At 41.6% G+C, this 14,658-nt stretch overlaps 1 protein-coding gene across 2 annotated transcripts; it reads right to left on the bottom strand.

Moving 5' to 3' along the window:
- Nucleotides 1–4,016: 4,016 nt before the first annotated feature.
- Nucleotides 4,017–9,582, bottom strand: AVPR1A (arginine vasopressin receptor 1A). 2 transcript variants are annotated; one of them, XM_017668491.3, is made up of 2 exons: nt 6,818–9,563; nt 4,017–4,599 (listed from the first exon to the last, which is right to left on the bottom strand). In XM_017668491.3, exons 1-2 carry the CDS (start codon nt 7,794–7,796, stop codon nt 4,313–4,315), a joined length of 1,266 nt encoding a protein of 421 aa, XP_017523980.1. In that variant the 5' UTR covers nt 7,797–9,563; the 3' UTR covers nt 4,017–4,312. The 2 variants fall into 2 exon arrangements, with proteins under 2 accessions (XP_017523980.1, XP_073071665.1); XM_073215564.1 differs by having other exon boundaries at nt 4,370–4,599; nt 6,822–9,582.
- Between the last annotated feature and the right edge of the window lie 5,076 nt (nt 9,583–14,658).

Below are 14,658 nucleotides of genomic sequence, written 5' to 3' on the forward strand. Positions count from 1 at the left end.
CAATGCACAGTAAAACTGAGGAATAAATACACCAGTTATTTCAATATACTATCACAAGCCTTTTCTGTAAAGGACCAGATATTAGATACAATCACAAACATCTCAACATCCATCAAAACCAGAACCATACATTTGTCTCAAGAAATGTATAGCATTTAAGCTCTACATATTACATATTAATCTTCTATATAGCACAATAAACTATCCATAATAACCAATAGAACAATTGAAAAAGCAGTTCCAAAAATGGCATACAAAATATACATTAATTCCTAATAAGTTTGTTATGATAATGAGCTAACACATCATAGCATATATTAACTGAGAAACTCTGTGATAGTAATATGACTACTTTCATATGTGGAAATGCTCATTATTTTATATTAATAATAATTTTTTCATTATTCTGATATTGTTATCAGGTTTTAGTCTCAGATTTCCTTTTCTGGATTTGCTAATTTGACTGTAGAATATGAAAATATTTAATTCACTGTATAACACTTTGTTTTTATTTAGAATATGAATCAATGTAAAAAGATACAATATAAAAAACATGTATGTATGTGTATATTATATATATACACACACACACATATATAGATATATAGGAAAGAAAAAATAAAAATAACATCTAATTTTTAGCCATAGTATATATTTTTGATACTGATTTACTATAGGTCACATATGTTTTTTCATTCATAATAATTTTAATGTACCTAAAAATTGAGTCAGAATAGGTGTATTCTTAAAATGCTTATTATGTGCAAAGGAGTAATGCAAGTTATGTGATTTACTCATTTAGGCTGTTTTGGACACTTAAAGGAAATAACTCTTGTTATCAATAGTCCTTAAATTTTTGTTCAAATTGGCTGAGGCGAAATTGTAATCAAGAATGATTCTCTAATATTTACTGTCCTATGTTACTTATGATTCAAGACCTGCACACCCAGGATTAACATCCCAGATGGCTCTGCTCTGCCCTTGGCTTACTCTAAATACAGCTGTTGCCTCTAGTATCGAATCTGTAAGGACCTAGTTTACATAGCTTTCAAGGAGCCTAGTGTTTGATATTTGGGGTGAAGGATTTGGCTCAGTTTCTCCCTAACAGCTTCACGTTATGCTTTAATGGTAGAGTCAAACTCTGAAACTGTAATTTAAAGCCCCAACTGTCCAATTACATTATAAAAATATAGGCTTTAGAGTCTGAAAAATATGAAACTTTAACCTAGTTGGATTACTTTACTTGCATAGTAACAGATTAAAGTTGTTTCTTAATCATCAGTAGCTGTCCATTCTCAGCACTGTAATAAGCTTGGGAGGGTACCTCATGCTATTAAGACTCCTTGTTTTTTCCTCTTTAAAAACTACACCCTTCCCTCAGTCATGGCATAAGAGTTTGATGGTGATGGGAATTCCGTATGTGGCACAAGTATATAATTAACCAAAGAATTTCCCTAATTTCATTCACAATTATTTCTACACTGTAAAAACACATGTCCAAATAGTAACTCATTAAGCACTTAACATGTATTTAAAATGTTTCTTTTTCATCCTGTTTTATTTATCAAATTCCCAGTAAACAATACCATCACCATTTTTCCCTGCCTGTGGATTGTTTATTATATTCCCCATATCCACACAGATACATTAATACCATGTACTTACCGGATGTTCACAGAGATAACTGCAAAATAAACGAAGGTGATGCAAGACATTTATCCTTGACTGTGGGCCTTCATTTGGGGTAATATCTCTGGTCTTCTCTTTGGGTAAGGAAGGAAAATCTTCCCTTCCCAGCACATTCTTCTTCCTTACCACCTATAGTCTCCTTTCTTCTAAAATAGGCAGGTAGGACTTTTCCAATTTGGAATTTTGTTTTGGGACGAATGAGTGCCATTTCTGGGTACACAACGTTAAGAAAGATAAGCTTCTCAGCCTAAACTGTAGAGAATAAGGCCATATACTTGCCTAGCGCAGAGCTAGCACTCAGCTCTCTGACCCTTTTTCTACTATCTTGTATCCTGATGCATTTAAAAGGAGAAAACAGAGCTGGATAGGTTGACATGCACCTTACTTGAGAGATGTTCCTAGGAGTAAGATTCAAACGTAATTGTTTTATGTGGGGGTACATGTCAACATTTTGAAACAATCTGTACAAAAATCATGGGGTTATTGGGATTTGAATTATCAAAAAAATAGGCCCATCTTGTTTCAACCCAAAGGCTTTAATTTTTGAACTGTCAAAGAGAAGTTATCAAAAGGGCAGTGTTACAGAGGGCAGGGTTCCTGAGATGCAGCTCTGACTCAATGAAGAACGGATACTTGATGGTGCATACGGTGCCTTGTAGTGCCCTTTAAGAGACATATTCACTATTGTAAAAAATCAGAATTCTAAAAACCTAAGGGCTTGATCTCTACAAAATATTTGCAAACATTTTTTAGGCATAACAGTCCAGGAGTAAAAGGCCTGAGAGTCTGGAAATGCAATAGAATAAAGAGGAGGGAAGTTGATGGTTCCAGGTTCTCCCACTGCCCTCTAGTCCTCAATTTCTTATCTACAAAGTTTAAATAAAAAATAAATAATAATAATTAAAATAACTTAAAAAATTTTTTTAAAGAACTTCCTCCAAGTGATGCAAAATGTTTATGATGTATCCTCAGATCATTGCATGGTCTCTAAAAGGGAGCTAGGCAAAATAGCTTGAGAAAAACCAAAGAGTTTCATTAATAAAAAATACTGTAACAAGAGCAAGTAGTGTTGTAATTCATCTCTGAATTACATTTAGAAATGAAATAAACTGATGCTTTCCACTGGCTTTGATCTATACCTGCATTCAAAGGAAATCAAGTTCTGTCTTGAAACTGGAAAATGCTGGTTAGGCGAAAGGCTTGATCGCTGCTGGCGATGCTTTCCAGTGAATCAGCAGAGCTGTATTTAAATTTTAGGATTTTATATCCCAGACATGAAGCTGACAAATTCTAGTTAATGAAAAGTAAACAGGAAAGTGCTGTGCAATTTTGAGGCCCCAAGACTATAATAAAAGCAACTGCTAGCATTCGTATGGCTCTTGAGAGTTTATGATCTTTTCACACTCTTGATTTCATTTAGTCCTGACAACAGCCTAGTGAGGTGTTATGAACTCCATTGTACAGCCAAGGGAATGGAGGCTTCATGTGTTTTTAACTAACTTGCCTAAAGTCATGCATTTAATAATAAAGGAAACTGGACTAGGTGCTGAACATTTTTCTTTCCATCTCAAAACACCATCCTGCCTCAGCCCTGTCTTTCTCCTCATATGAAACTGTTATATGGGTGGGAGATGGGAAGGAAAGACCAAGTTATTTTTAGTTAAATGTAAGGGGACCTTCTAGATCCTGAGTCACTCTTTAGGAGATACTCTTATCTATCCCAAACATGAATTAATGATCACATTAATATCCAGCCTAACATAGGACACCTTATAATTCAGGTCAAAACATGTTTACAATGTTCTGGAGAAAGTCTATTTAGTACCTTGGTTAATGTATTTCCACTCTTCTAATAAAAGTGAGTATTCCTCATATAAACCTGCTTTGAAACTACCTTTCGGTGGGAAAAAACAAAGATATTGGCTGGTTGACAACATTTTCTCTAACCTTCAGCATCTTAGCACACAACCCATAAAACATGACGAACTTATAGGAGGGAATTTACAGGTGATTTATAGCTTTTCACAAAAGTTCCTCTTTGCACTCTGAACCGGGCACCCCCTCTTCCGTATGCCTCAGGTACTCATGCCCCTCCAAGGCACTATCCTGTCTCTTAGCCACTGTTTGAGGCGGCATTTTCTGATGCACAAAGTGATTTTATTGGATGTAAACAGTTCTCGAAGTGTCTTCTAAATCCTTTCGAACGCTAAAACTAGAGATGATCTATCTTGCTTTGTTTGGAAATAATACCCCTACATTATTTGGCTTCTAAACCAGTCAAGCTTTAGTTTTATCAGAAATAAAAAGAAAAGAAACCAACAACAAAATATAAAGCCAGGGTGGTTATGAATTTTCCTTTAGTAATATAACTTCTGTTCTATTGGGATGTATATCTGGGAAGTATGCCCGCAGATCTTAGTGTATTTTTATTAACATTCCAATAAAACAGTTCATAACTTTTGGTCTCAGCAATGTGAAAATGCAACTAGAAACACAGTCTTGTACCTAATAAGCTGATTTACGCTTATCTCAAGTAAGTTCATTTGTATTCATGATTTCCATGTAGCTTCAGTCGTTGGGCCAAAAAGTCCATTACAAGAGTCAGGCTGCATAAATGTGTGGTTCAGGTTGAAACAGGAATGAATTTAATGGACTTGGAAGATTTAGGCGAGTCCTTCCAAGCACCCATACTGTTTGTCAGGCTGCGGTTGTTAGTGTAAGAAGTCTGTTTTCTGCTCAGGCTGTCAGAATCTTCTTGGTTGAATGTTTGCTTCGTGTTTTGACAGCATGGGAAGCTTTGGACACAGTCTTGCAGGAGATGGCCACTAAAAAACATATATATCCAGGGATTGCAGCAACTATTCAGGGAAGCCAGTAATGCAGTGATGGTAGTTGCCGGGCTTTCTGACTCTATGGAAAACATAAGGGAAAATTATTTAAATAGTCAAATCCAAGTAACTGAGCACTGGATAACTTATTTTCTATTGACTAATGAAAATGGGGGAAAAGTTATGGGTTAATAAGGAAATATTTTGTTTATCAATCAGAAAAATGGAAGTTGCTTGGTTGAAAATAGTTTCATAAGCAAGATGCCTTGAAATATAGTTTAAACCACCATTAAGATATTTAACTAGAATGAGTAAAAGAAAGTAGACTTTTAAGAGGTTAAGAATATTCACTTATTAAAAAAATTTTTATATCCCATATACTAGCACTAGCTTATGCTAATGGACACAGAACTTATAGAATGGCTGTAATTTCAGTGAAATTTCAAGAGTTTTTAGGTACACATACCAATTATGCTCATCTTAGTAACTCAGGAAAATGTGTGATATTATGGACCATGTTTAGTAGTTTTAAATTATTAAATATTAAACATTTTTGTAAGAAAACTATATGGAAGGAGACAGTAGAAACAGGTCTCTGCCGGATGCAATCATTAGTTGTTTTTCTATGGTTAACTAGAAATTTCTTTGGGTTTTAAAGTTAACTATCTTTGGTTGTGGTTTGCACCATGAAATTATATTATTAAGAACAGCTGAATTAGGAAATGCCAACAGGTTTTTAAATATTTTATGTTAATTTGTAATGGTAAACTACATAAATATAACTTTCACAGATCTACTGCACTGATAATATACTTTTACTAAAGATAAGAAAATCAGCAAGCACTGACTTTCCCTTGATTATTAAATATAAACCTGAGTCTTCTCACTCTTGTTACAACACAGTAAATTACAGGTTGTTTAATAGTGCTAAGATGCTACTATTATAATCATGATCCGTGGTGAAGACTGTATTCAGAAGGAATGGAAATCACTAACAAACCCATGCACAAGTGAAGAAGTTTTTAGTAGTAGTGTCTAAATCCTGAGAAAGCAATAATTAGAATGAATTTTTTATTTGAATAGCAATAATTAAGAGGTCACTAAGATCAAGCAACACAGGAAATGGCAAACCAAAAATACAATGTTACAGTGTTTTTTCATTATTAGTAATATTATAGCCATGCAAGAATTTTTGTTTGAATTAAAATCACTTCAAATGTTTTATTTGCACATATAACTTCCAAAATATATTACATCTGTTCCCTATTCCAGCCCCAAGTATCAAAGGAGACAGTTCCCAGATACCTAGTCCCCAATTACAGTTGTTGTTGGTGATATTCCTGTAATATATTTGATTTGAAAAAGTTTTTTTCTTATCAAAAAGAAATTGTTAAAGACACAATATTAAATAATGCTTTTTTGGGGGGTAAATTCTTATGAAGTTAGTTTTCTAGTTTGTGAAGGAATTAAAATCAAACAAGCTAGTAGGTGTTTTCAATAAACTACTGGAAGGGTTATGTAGAGAGGTATATAGCTGTCAGGTCAAATTAGTGCTGAAAGACCAATGAATTACTCTAATATATTTAGAGTTTATCAATAATCCTGCTTTAAAATACCAGGGGGGGAAAAAGTGTTAAAGTAATTGTTAGAAAAAAATTAAAGGATTATGATAAATGGGATACTAGCTAAATGCAAATCAGAATTGACTTCTTAAGTATCTGTCTTCAGAAAAATATGTCCATTTTACCCTTGTCCTTGGGGTATTTCTACAAAAATTTTCTATTAATTGTGATACTTTTCACAAACTAGCAAAAAGTAATTCTTTCAGTAGAAATATCTCCCTGAATCCAAAAGACTTGAATGTTGAGAGCGGAGTATTAACACAGTGGTTAATGATGTGGAAAAAAGGTAATTATCCTGTTTTGTCGTGTGGCTGATGCTAGAGCGCCGTTTCTGGATTTGCGGTTTTAGGAGCATTGTGCGCTACAAATGCAGATTCCTGGGGCCCATTCCAGGTCTACTGCACCAACATGTCTGAGGTGGAGCCCCCAGGAGTTTGCCTTTCTGATATATTCACCCAAAGTATGATTCTTATGCACGCAGAAGTTTAAGAACTTATTTATGAAAAGAACCTCTCTCCCTTCTCCCTCCTCTGTCATCTGTCCTCTCTCTCTGTCTCTGTCTGTCTGCCTCTCTGTTTCTCTCTCTCTCTCTCCCTCCCTCTCTCTCTCTCTCTCTCTCACACACACACACACAGCCCCATCCCTGCACCTTCTTCCACTGTCTGTCCCGGCACCTACCGACCCAGTTGAAGTTCTCATCCCAGACAGACCACATCTGGATGACGGAGAAGGGCGCCCAGCAAACTATGTAAACCGTCACGATCACGAAAGTCATCTTCACTGTGCGGATCTTGGCCCGGGAAACGGTCTTCACGCTGCTGATGCACGGGGCACGAAGGATGCCCTTGCGGAAGGCGTCCCCCGCGCCGTCGGCGCCCTCGTTCTGGCGCGACACGGTCTTTCTGCGGACGTTGCGCCAGATGTGGTAACAGATGAAGCCGTAGCAGGTTCCCAGAATGACCATGGGCGCCACGAAAATGCTGCCGGTCATCCAGGTCACGTAGGCACGGGGACCCCAGGGCTGGATGAAGGTGGCCCAGCAGTCGTTGGCTTTGGTGACGTTGTTCACCTCCACCATGGAGAAGACCAGGTACTGCGGCACGCTCAGCACGAAGCTCAGCACCCAGGCGGCAGCTATCATGAGGCGCGAACGGCGCGTCGGCTGCTGCAGGGTCTTCAGCGGGTGGCACACAGCGATGTAGCGATCGACGGTCATGACCACCAGCATGTAGGCCGACACGAACATGGCGAACACCTGCAGGTGCTTCACGACGCGGCACAGCCCGTCGGGTCCGCGGAAACGATAGGTGATGTCCCAGCACAGCTGCGGCAGTACCTGGAAGAAAGCGACGGCCAGGTCGGCCAGGCTGAGGTGGCGGATGAAGAGGTGCATGCGCGACGTCTTGCGAGGCGTGCGGTGCAGTGCCAGCAGCACGCTGCTGTTACCCAGCACTGTCGCCACGAAGGTCACGGTCAGGACGGCGATCTCTAGTTTGGCCACCCCTTCGTTGCGCACGTCCTCCTGCGGGCCGCCGCCTTCCCCGGGCGCCTCCGCTTCCCGGCTGGTGTTGACACCGCTGACGGTCAGAGGCCACCATGGGCTGGAGTTGCCCTCCGGCCCCGCGCGGGGTCCTACGGAGAGACGCACGCGATCCATGCAGCGCGCGCACGGCGTCCTCCGAAGCCCGCTCCCTCCCGCCTCGGCTGCTGCGGGCCCCTTGCCGGATGCTCGCTCTCCTTCCCGCTTCTGCGGGCTTCCCCGGGCGCAGCGTCCCACCCGCCAACTGAGCTGCTCTGTCCAGTCGCCGGCCCCTTTGCCGGCTCTGTCCTGTCCTGGGCGAACCTGGGGAGTTGCGCTCCGAGCCTCTGAAATCACTGGGCTCCGAACTCAATTATTTATGTGGGGTTTGTTTCCCCAGAACGGTTTCCCTCTCGCCCCAGTGGCTGGAAACTGCTCGGTGCCTACTCTCCCCACCTCCTTTTCCTCCTCCCCCCACCCCCTGGGGGTTGGTTTTTTTTTTCCCCGTCCCTACGTCGACGACTTGTCCTCTTTGCATCAGTGCTGCAGGGGTGGGTCTGGAAGACTCGCGGATTCCTCGGCATAATAGGCGGGATCATGGTGCTTTCCTGTTTTACTCTTCAAAAACCTGGAGAATGGACGTGTCATGCCTTTTCTGGGCTCACCACCATTTCCATAAGGCTCTCTCAAGAGTCACCATAACCTCGCATTTGACTTGAACACTCGGACGGGGCGGTGCGGGGAAATCCCAAGCCCACCCTCCGGGAGCGCGCTCTCGCACCTGAACTTGGCGCGCAGCGCAGCCCTTGCAGCCGGCCCCCCGCTCCTCAGCTAACCGGCCCACCCCGGGCCGCCGGTCTGGCTCATTTCATTCCCAGAGCAGCTTGGCTCCAGGAATTTCATCTCACTCCGCCCCGCTCCTGCCCTCCCCCTCCGAAGGGTAACGACTGAGTGACTTAAAAGGCGCTCTTTCCAGTCAAGTCTTGATGCCTGTATGTTTCCCTGCCTACGTTTGCGGGCTGGAAGGACGCACTCACGCGTCCCACTGCCGCGCTCGTGTCCTTGGGTGTATGGACAGCGAGTGAAAGGAACATCTCCCGGTTTTCCAGGGTTCTTTTGAGGGAGAGGCGGACTGGGGAGGTTTCTCTAAACTGGATTCTTTGGGTTTTCTCCGGGAGAAGCTTGATTCCCACAGCGGGGATGGGCGGGAGTTGGGCCACCGTAGTCCGTGGGGACTTCATCTGGTTATTGCTGAGTGGTGGGGAGCATGCCTTTGCACGCACGAAGCAACTGTGGAGAGCAGCCACCCAGGCAGCGCAGTCCAGGGCTCGGCAGCGACAACCCGCCGGGCTGCTGCGCTCGCGGGTGGGGAAGAGGCCCTCTCAAGAGAGACGGGAAAGACTGCCTACCTATTAATCAGCCACCTTGCACAACTGGAGCCTGGCTGCCCGGCCGAGGCGAGGCAGAAATGCACTGTGCGTGAGCTCCGCGCTTCACCTTTGGGAAAGACACTTCAGACCAAGCAAGGGGGAGCTGTTCTCAGGCTGTATTACCAAAGAAACAGCGACAACAGCAGCCAGTTGTCGTATAAGGTTTTCTAAGATACACGAACATGACTTTTTGGCAAGAACGCTTGTGTATTGTGGCCGTGGTGTAAGTTTGATTGTCTCAGAAAGTACCTGTGAAAGGCAAAAAAAATCAAAGTATTTTCTGAAGTGCGGTTCTCAGTGACAATTCCTCTTTGCTTCCAGTTCAGTCCAAGGTTGTCACATGAAGAGCTGAACTTGGCCTCTGGAGTCCTGCGTCCCTGTGGCTGTATAATCCTAGGAATGTACATCTTAAAAACTTCTGGGTAATGGAAGGTATTGATAGGTTTTCTGTGAAAAAAGAATTCCATAGTTATATACATTGGGGGGAGTGCCGCGTGTGCATCCCATCCTCTCCTGGAGATTTATAAATAAATGAACCTCTGAGAAATCTGTTTAACTTTGTCAGTGTTTCCCAAAGCTATTTGACCATGAAAAACCCCCATCCTTTTATTTTCCCCAAGAAACCGTGATGAACATGTCATAGGACAATGGATACAGCTTGAAGAACACAGAGTAAAGGTAGTTGGAGTTCTAGAATGCTCAGGGACCACCACTGAACTTAAGAAGTTGGGAGTTTGAATCAAGTTTAACCTACTCTCTAAGGGCACGGATGCTCAATATAAATGCACACATTTGGTTTATCATATTACCTTATTAACAGCTTTATAGCTGCTATTCAATATGTCCTGCCTCTTTCTTTAAACTGCTTTCTCGCCTTTTCTTAGGGTGAAAATGGAAGAAACTGGGTATTTGCAGAAGCATTCATTTTACTTGTATAGCCTATAATGACTCCTTTCCTTTCCCTTCCATTACAAATTAATGACATTGTTGTTCCAGGGCTGTTATCTGCTATTCATACCATTCTAGCAAATAAACAAATACCTGCAGCATATCATTGGGCTAGGTCTTAAGCTGGATGCAAAGAAGTAAGTAATGATCACTGACATTTATTAAACACTTTGTGATGTAAGCTTTACAAATATTACTTCATTTCCTCACAGTAACCCTACAAGGGTTGTATTCTTATTATTTCATTTTCCATTTATGGAAATAGAGGCACAGAGAGGATACATAACATAACCAGCCTCAGATGACACATATGGCCAGTAGTAGAACCAGGATTTGAACAGAAGCAGTTGACTCCAGCAGAGTTTAGTTTTAACTATTACACTCTTCTGCCACCTATGAGCTTCCTATTCCTGGATTTTACAGTCTCACATGGGTTACTTGTTTGATTATTTAACATTTCATCTCTGTGTGATATGTTCTCCTCTAAGGCTAGGAGATTCTGTGGGATCTTCACTGGTTATTCTATATCTCTAGTTTCTGCTTCAGCAAAAAAGCACAGGACAATAGTAGTAATAGTAGTAATAATAATAAATAATATTAACATTTACCTACACTGGGTAAGCTCTTAATTCAGGAGCTAAGAACTTTAAATTCATTATTTCATTTAATCTTTAAAATAACATTTAAAATAAGCTGCATATAGAAATACACTATTCTATAGAATACACAAAAACAGAAAAAATACATCTGTTTTCAGATGAATAAGACAAAGGTTAGAGAGGTTAAGCTTAACCAAAGTTGCAAGGCTCCATGTACCTGAGCTGAATCAGACATTGTCCATTGAAGTCCAGCCTAGGTTCTAACCACTATGTTCTACTGCCTCCTGTATACATCACAAGCACTTAACACATATTTGCAGAAAGAATTAACAAAGGTTGTCATAAAAACTGATTTTTGAGTGCAAAAGGAATGTAAAATTCATAATGTGCTTGGTGACTGGGTGAATTGGGGAAGAGTTCTTGAGGAGACACCTTTGAGCAACTAAGTCTCTCTAGTATCTCCATTAAAATGAAAGTCAGTATTTATGTCTGGATGGGTCTTAAGTAGGTCTAGTCATCCTTCTGTCTCATGACTCCGAGTCAGTTAAGTGTATTTAATTTTTAAAAGTTACCCAGTGAAGTAGCATATATTCAAAGTACTGAGAGGAAAAAATTTCCAACTATGAATATGCTACCCAGCAAGGTTATTATTCAGAATTAAAGTAGAAACTTAGAGTTTTAGCAAAAGCTAAAGGAGTTCATCACCACTACACAGGTATTACAAGAAGCATTAAAGGGACTTCTTTGATCTGAAAAGAAAAAGTACTAACTAGTAACAAGGAAACTTAAGAAAGTAAAAATCTCACTGGTAAAGGCAAATAGATAACAAAGGTGATAGAATAATCACTAAAATTAGTATGAAGGTTAGAAGACAAAAGTACTGAAATTAACTGTGAATAACAATAATTAAGGGATACACAAAATAAAAAGATGTAAACTATGACATCAAAAAGATAATATGTTAAAGGGACTAAATTAAAGATTTTTTGAGACTTTTTTGTTGGAATATAGTTGATTACAATATTATATTGTTTTCAAATGTACAACATAGTGATTTGATAATTATATGTATTACTAAATGCTTACCATAGTAAGTGTAGTTACCTCTGCTGCCATACCAAGATATTACAGTACTATTGGTTATGTTCTCTGTACTGTATTTTCATTCCTGTGGCCAATTTATTTTATAATTTGAAGTTTGTACCTCCTTATCTACTTCACCTATTTCACCCATCTGCTACCTCATTCCCCTATGGAACCAAAAGTCTGTTCTCAGTATTTCTGCATTAATTTCTTTTCAGTTTGTTTTATTTTTTAGATTCCATATATAAATGAAATCATATGGCATTTGTTTTTCTCTATCTGAATTATTTCACTTAGCATGATATCCCCTAGGTGCATTCATATTTTTGCAAATGGCAAGATTTCATTCTTTTTTGTGGCTGAGTAGTATTCCATTGTGTAAATGTACCGCATCTTCTTTACCCATTCATCTATTGATGGACAATTGGGTTACTTCCACACCTTGGCTATTGTAAATTAGGCTGCAATGAACATAGGTATGCATATACCTTTTCAAATCAGTGATTTTGTTTTCTTGTGGTAAATTTCCACAAGTGAAATTGCTGGGTCATGTTATTTCTATTTTTAGTTTTTTGAAGAACCTCCATATTGTTTTCCACATGCACCAATTACATTTCCACCAGCAGTGTAGGAGGCGTTACTTTTCTCGATATCTTCATCATTTGTTACTTCTTGTTTTTTGGGCAGAAGCTATTCTGACTGGTGTGAGGTGATACCTCATTGTGGGGGCCCGACCTACAGCTGAGGCTGAGCACCACTCTAGCTGGACAACGCCCTAAAGATGGCGCCTGCTTCCTGCTCACCACCCTTTCCCCTCTTCCCTGTTGGGGATTGGCCCAGCAGACTTCCGTACCCGTGCACAGCTCGTGCTGCCCACTTAGAGTGGTGCGTGATACCTATCCGCTTAAAGGTCACGCATGATACTGTCCCGGATTGGTTGGGTGACTGAATATAAGGGAGCCCGCCGGGAGGGAGAAGAGCTGCCTGACAACTGCTGTAACCACCGTGGGAGATTAAACAATAAAGCCTAGAGAAGAATCAAAAAAAAAAAAAAATTGGTTGGGTGACTGAATATAAGGGAGCCCACCGGGAGGGAGAAGAGGTCCCCCGACAACTGCTGTAACCGCCGCGAGAGATTAGACAATAAAGCCTAGAGAAGAATTAAGACCTTGGGCGTGTTGCTTCGGTCCCTGAAGGGTCGCGACAAGTAGTGCCGAACCCCGGGAATCGCTAAACCTTGTCGCGACCTGATCTGCTGACCCTTGCGCCTGCCAATGAAGTAGAGCTTGTAACTCTTCAGGAACGTCGCTGGACGCCATTTGGTCGGCTGGCCAGACTGGGAGAGGGAACCGAGGAGGGTGAGTGGATCGGCGAGCAAACTGAAAGTATACGTGACAGGGCAGACAGCAGGCAGTTGCGGTGGGTGTTTATGTGTAGTGTATGTGTCCTGTTAGTGTTTATAATATATGGAATGAGGAGGCGCCAGTGAAGGTTTGCAGAGCGGCAACGAAATAAAAAGGTTCGCAGAGTGGCGACGAAATCAAAAGGTTCGCGGAATTAGCGACGTAGTCCATCTAAATCATAACTAGGATACTTGCCCCTTTAGAGAGAGGATGGGGATGGAGGCCTCTAGGCTTAGGGCCGAGGAACCTCTGAAAGCGCTCCTTAGAGCTAATGGAACCCCTTTGAAAGCGAAGACTGCCAGGGCATTCCTGAACACTATAGAGAATCATGCCCCATGGTTCTTAGATGAAGGAAAAATCACCAGCCCTTTATGGGACAGGCTGGGGGATGACCTACACTGGGCAGACAAGAGGGAGCCCCTTCCACCAGGGACAATCCCTATTTGGGGTCGAGTAAAAAATTGCCTGAAGGGACAGAAGCCAAGCTGCCGAGAGGCCATCCAAGAGGGGGAGGAAATATTAGAGGAAGTACGAGAAGAGCGTGCCTTCGCAAAGGCATCGGAAGGGGGATCTGAACAGGGACTGCCATCTGATGAGGATGAAGATGGGGAACTTTCAGGGGATGAGCTAGAGAACAGGTTTAATAGCAGAGTTAAACTAACCACAGAGACTTTTTACAGTGAGCAGTCTAATGCCATAATGAAAAAACAGGGGTACGCGGGCACTAGAGGACTAGGGAAGGATCTCCAAGGGAAAGAACAACCAATCCTTTTAGCAGGGAGACCGCCCAAAGGGCCCGGAGGACCAGGATTGGGTTTTTCTTTGGGGCTACTGAGGGAAAACAGCCTATAGAAATAACATGGCAGTCAAAAAGGCCCGTGTGGGTACCTCAGTGGCCCCTTACCAAAGAAAAGGAAGCAGCCCACACTTTAGTACAAGAACAGATGGCAGCTGGTCACCTCCAGCCCTCTACCTAGCCATGGAACACACGTATTTTTGTAATTAGGAAAAAGTCTGGCAAGTAGAGATTACTCCATAATCTCAGGGCAGTGAACAGACAGATGGAGTTTATGGGACCTGTACAATTAGGCCTTCCTCTCCCTGTGGCCCTGCCCAGAGGATGGAATTCAATAGTGATAGATATCAAAGACTGTTTCTTCTCCATCCTGCTTCACCCCAGAGACTGTCAAAGGTTTATTGCCACAGGGCATGGCTAATAGCCCCACCATGTGTATGTAAAGAAGGACTTACAAACTGTCAGGAAATAGTTTCCCCTGATAATCATCTATCATTATATGGATGACATCCTTTTGTGTCATGAGGGCAGCAAGGAGCTAGAGACAACCCTCAGGGTCAGGGTATGGTGGAACGCACCCACCTCACCCTCAAGAATGCCTTATATAAACAAAAAGGGGGAATAGGAGAAGACTTTAGATCCCCCAGAGACAAATTAAACATCATATTATTCATTTTAAACTTTTTAACACTGGACAAAAATGGCCGCAGTGCAGCAGAGTGGCACGGCCAACAATCCAAT

Source organism: Manis javanica, chromosome 10, assembly GCF_040802235.1.
Source record: "Manis javanica isolate MJ-LG chromosome 10, MJ_LKY, whole genome shotgun sequence".
NCBI lineage: Eukaryota > Metazoa > Chordata > Mammalia > Pholidota > Manidae > Manis > Manis javanica.